Source organism: Poecilia formosa, unplaced genomic scaffold (genome assembly GCF_000485575.1).
Source record: "Poecilia formosa unplaced genomic scaffold, Poecilia_formosa-5.1.2 Scaffold685, whole genome shotgun sequence".
NCBI lineage: Eukaryota > Metazoa > Chordata > Actinopteri > Cyprinodontiformes > Poeciliidae > Poecilia > Poecilia formosa.
The window spans coordinates 107,900-112,614 of record NW_006800624.1 but is presented as its reverse complement, the minus strand read 5'-3'; the positions used below and the strand labels follow the sequence as shown (position 1 = coordinate 112,614).

The 4,715-nt window shown below is 36.4% G+C and overlaps 1 protein-coding gene across 1 annotated transcript in view; it reads left to right on the top strand.

Annotated features, from left to right (window-relative positions):
* Positions 1–72: 72 nt before the first annotated feature.
* The window catches only part of LOC103130863 (uncharacterized), a 9,747-nt gene continuing 5,104 nt past the window's right edge, over positions 73–4,715 (top strand). Inside the window, exons 1-6 of the mRNA XM_007542375.2 lie at positions 73–227; positions 1,262–1,297; positions 1,911–2,204; positions 2,946–3,221; positions 3,545–3,777; positions 3,890–4,055. Of these exons, the coding sequence (XP_007542437.2) occupies positions 200–227; positions 1,262–1,297; positions 1,911–2,204; positions 2,946–3,221; positions 3,545–3,777; positions 3,890–4,055 (1,033 nt within the window). The 5' untranslated portion in view covers positions 73–199. The remainder of the gene's footprint in view (positions 228–1,261; positions 1,298–1,910; positions 2,205–2,945; positions 3,222–3,544; positions 3,778–3,889; positions 4,056–4,715) is intronic.

The following is a 4,715-nucleotide window of genomic DNA, read 5'->3' as shown; positions in this document are numbered from 1 at the left end:
TGGCTTGACAGAAAGTACCAAGACAGGAAGTGACTTTTTTTAAAATATTCTAATAGAGAAATGTTGACAGTTTCCTTAAAAGGAGCAACCAGTGAGGACAAACATTCTGTGAAGACGACACTTGACAATCCTCACAAACAGAGAACCACGATTTTAGATCGAGCACAAGAACTGAAACATTTTATCACTGGATTTAAACATGGCCAACTCTTTGCTGGGCTTATTACGTAAGTATGTCACATTTTCTCTTTGAATCATTCCAATAACTTCATCTTTATAGTGTGAAAAACAAAATGTTTGGACTTCAATTGCTGAGATGTACAGAAATGTTAAAGCTTTGTTGTTAGTAATAGCAGGTTGTTTAGTTTGCTTCAGTCTTAACTCTTTCATTCAATTTGTATTTAATACACTCGCAACATAATCTTGGTCAATTTTGAATGTGGCCAAGAATTTCTTCATCAGCGTCTGAACAGACAGTTGAACTTCCTTGTATTTAGCCTGTTTTTTGTCAACAGATAGAAACACTTAACATTTACTAAACCTTTGTACAGAAAAATGTCAATGTCAAATCATAATCATTAGTCATTCTCCTTTTTCTATATTATGATTTGAATCATGTTCTCTTTTAATGTAGGGAGGTGAGGAAAAGCTGAATTGTGATTATTGATGGAAAATAGACAATCTTGTGGCGTCTGTAGCCTGATTACTCTGCCAACTCAGCTACAGCTTCACTTCAGGAAGTGAGGATCAGTTGAGAAAATTATATTTTCACATCTTTAGAGGGGCTGTAGTCTGGGGTTTCCTTCATACCTTATGGACTCTATAAATTCATAAACTCCTCATCTTGGAAGTTAAGTCCCAGGTCCATTTGCACAAATTTTTATAAAATTTAAAATTTTCTTGCAGAACCACTATGGCTAGAGGAGACTGGGATGTTTTCTTTAGATGTTCCACGTTTGGGTCGTCAGTTCTTTAAGTTTTGGTTGTAACACCTGGAATAAGATCCTCCTCACTAATAGGATGCCCAATGTTTAAACCTTTAAGATCCAATGAAGGAACTGGCTTAAAGAGGGTCAACAATGTCTCCATTAGAACCAACAGGATCAAAATGGCTCTGCTTTCCTTTGTTTATGAAATATATTGAACACACATAGCTGTTTCTCCAGAAGTATGCAAACGTAGCAGTAAATTTATTATGTTTTTTTAGTTTTATTGTTTTTATTTTTTTACTCACTAACAAAAATTGTAAACTTTGTTTTAGTTCCCAGTTTACTGCTCTGCTGTGGAAAGTCTACAGGTAAAAGAAAAATCTTCCTCATTAATGTTGACTAGAGCTGAGAATATTGACTGACATCAATTGATTCAATTATGCTTCTGTCTTCTTCATGACATACCAGCATTTCCAGTAGGGAAACTCAGACAACTTTTACCTTCACTTGAATTACTTTTATTGAGAGATGTTGGGATTAATGTGAGTTTTCTTGTTGGGAGAAAAAAAAAAGTGTATTTTACTGACATCTTGGCTTCTGGAGAATCTTTGGTCTGTTGAACTATAAATAGCTGCGAGAGGCTTTGGAGCAACAAGCCTGTTATACTTGGGAGCGACTCCATATGAGGCTGTAATCCACTTTGTAAATAACATGATGTATGATTAGGTTCCTTCTCCAACTGATGATTCACCTTTTTTATTTTTATTTTTTCCAACTCCACACATAGTGACAGAAAATGATCATATGTTTTATTATGATGCAGGAATCTCACTAGGTAGTGGAGGCTCTTTGGGTCCTAGAACAATATAAATACACATTACCAATGTGAAACTACCTATTGAAATGTTTTACTGTATTCAGTCTATTTCATTTTGCACAGTTCTAAGAGGATTAATAAATAAAGAATTCTGTGTTCAGCAGCACTAAAGCCAGTCCTCACTGTGTCTCCATCATGGCTGAATCCTGGAGCCTCAGTGACTCTGAGCTGTGAGGTTAAACCTTCATCTGCAGGATGGAGGTTCTACTGGTATGAAGCTGTTCCTGATTTATCAAAGAACAACTACAGATATGATCTGCTGCCTGGTAGCATCCATGGGTCTGAACTGAACATCATTCATGGACAGAAACAAACAGCAGGATTTACATGTAGAGCTGGAAGAGGAAACCCAGAGGATTTGACTGAATACAGTGAACCAAAGTTTGTCTGGTCTGCAGGTCAGTGTGATTCAAACTAATGAACTAATCTTCTGTCATTCAGTTTTAGTTAATGTGTGATTATCTCATTTTGACTTAAAAGTCTATGAATCATGTTAAACTAAGGCTACATTCACACTGCAGAGTGAAATGACCCAAATCAGATTTCTTTCTGTTCTTATGTGACCTCTATCTGATCATACTGCATATGATGATTGGGTCTTTTCCAATGTGATCAGGTCACTTGTGGTTCAAAATCTGATCCATATCTGATCTTTTTAAATCTGTACCACCAGGTCGTCTTCATCCTGTATGTCATTGAAACTCGACAAACGTCACTAAAGGTTGTTTGTAGGAAGCAGACAGGAGATCAAACACAGGAGGCATATTTAGAAATGTGAACGAGCACGCAAAAAAAAATCCATTTCACAATAAACTGGAATTGAGCTTTAATGTGTGGCTGCAGCCTTAGAGAAAAAACTTGTTGTCATTCATGGACACAATTTGTGCAAAAAGTTGTTATTGATTGAAACATTAGTACTAGAAAAATATACAAGGTACAATTGATAAAAACTAAATACTGAGCGCAAGGAGGAGAAACAGTGAAACAAAGTGATTTATTAGCATAAATGTTCAGAACTCATTATTCAGTACTGCACTTGTTGAAATCTGTGAAGAGGAAAATCTCTTCAAAAACATAGAAAAGGTTTTATTTCAAGTTGATTTCCTCCTGATTTATTTGATGTGTTTCTTGTTCTCCAGATTCTCGTCCAGCAGCGTCTCTCACAGTGAGTCCTGACAGAGAGAAACTTTTCACTGATGAGAAAATCCAACTGAAGTGTTCAGGAAGCTCTGCTGACTGGAGAGTGAGGAGATTTACACAATTATACTACAATCCAGATTTATCAAACTGCTCCAACTGGGGATCAATGACTGGATCCTCATGTACCTTCATCAGTCTTCAGTACCACAGAGCTGTGTACTGGTGTGAGTCTGGATCAGGAGAGTTCAGCAATGCAGTCAACATCACTGTATACCGTAGGTTAATTTAAATGTTTTTATCTTCTGACTTTAAAGTTTGATCCCATGTTGTCCATCTAAATTAATTATATTTAGTTTTACTTATGAATTATGTTTAATTTTTGATGGACATAATAATCAGCTTGATAACATTTCACAACTTTTAATGTTGTTTTTTTATTAGTAGCATGTATGTTTCAATGTTAAGAAAGCTGAGTGGATCCTTTTAAATGTTGCTATTACTTTGTTGTAGATGTCACTGTCCTTCAATGCTCACAATGTGACTCTAACAGGTTTTTAATATGAAAAATAAACTGTTAAACTGTTTCTCCGTCCAACAGCACCAGATTCCATCCTCACTGTGTCTCCATCATGGCTGAATCCTGGAGCCTCAGTGACTCTGAGCTGTGAGGTTAAACCTTCATCTGCAGGATGGAGGATCTACTGGTATGAAGCTGTTCCTGATTTATCAAAGCATTACTACAGATATGATCCACTGCCTGGTAGCATCAATGGGTCTGTAGAGAACTCCTTCATCATTCATGGACAGAAACACACAGCAGGATTTNACTGTGTCTCCATCATGGCTGAATCCTGGAGCCTCAGTGACTCTGAGCTGTGAGGTTAAACCTTCATCTGCAGGATGGAGGTTCTACTGGTATAATGTTGTTCCTGATTTCTCAAAGAATTACTACAGATATGAGCTGCTGCCTGGTAGCATCAGTGGGCCTGTAGAGAACTCCTTCATCATTCATGGACAGAAACAAACAGCAGGATTTATATGTAGAGCTGGAAGAGGAAACCCAGAGGATTTCACTTATTACAGTGAACCAAAGTTCATCTGGTCTGCAGGTCAGTGTGTTTCTGTTCTACTACTAAACTTCTATCTTGTTGACCAACCTGACATCCCACTGATCATGTCTGAGGTTTTCCTGGACAGACGTTTGTAAAATTAGATTGTATGATTGAAGATTTAGTTCACCAAACAGAACTTTATCCAGTGGTGAAAATTGATTTAATTTCCATTCATAAGAGCTGGACAATAAATCATTAACAGTATATTTTGCAATAGACAAAATCAATATCAATAAATTATACATTTGATAGAACGTTAAATAATTTCACTGAACTATGATCCAGAACCCCACAGCATTCTGGGAGATGTAGGCAGATGAAAGGCTTCTAATGTTCAACCTCTGATGGTCAACTAAGTTAAGTGGGTGGCATCAACTAACTCACTGGTTACCTAGCAACAATCTGTTGAGTAACATGCCTCATAAAGAAAAACATTAAAAATAAAAAACTATGTAGTGGAGTGATAAAGGATAAAACAGGAAAGGTCACCTTATTCGTTTTTCAGTCTTTAGAATATTAAAAACAAAAAACTATTCAATAATTATTGAGATTGACTGATATGAAACTTTTATATTGTCTTAAGTTTTCAGTCATATTGTCCATCTAAAGCAGGGAGGCCCAGTGTGAGGAACACATTGGAGATATTGATGGAATAAT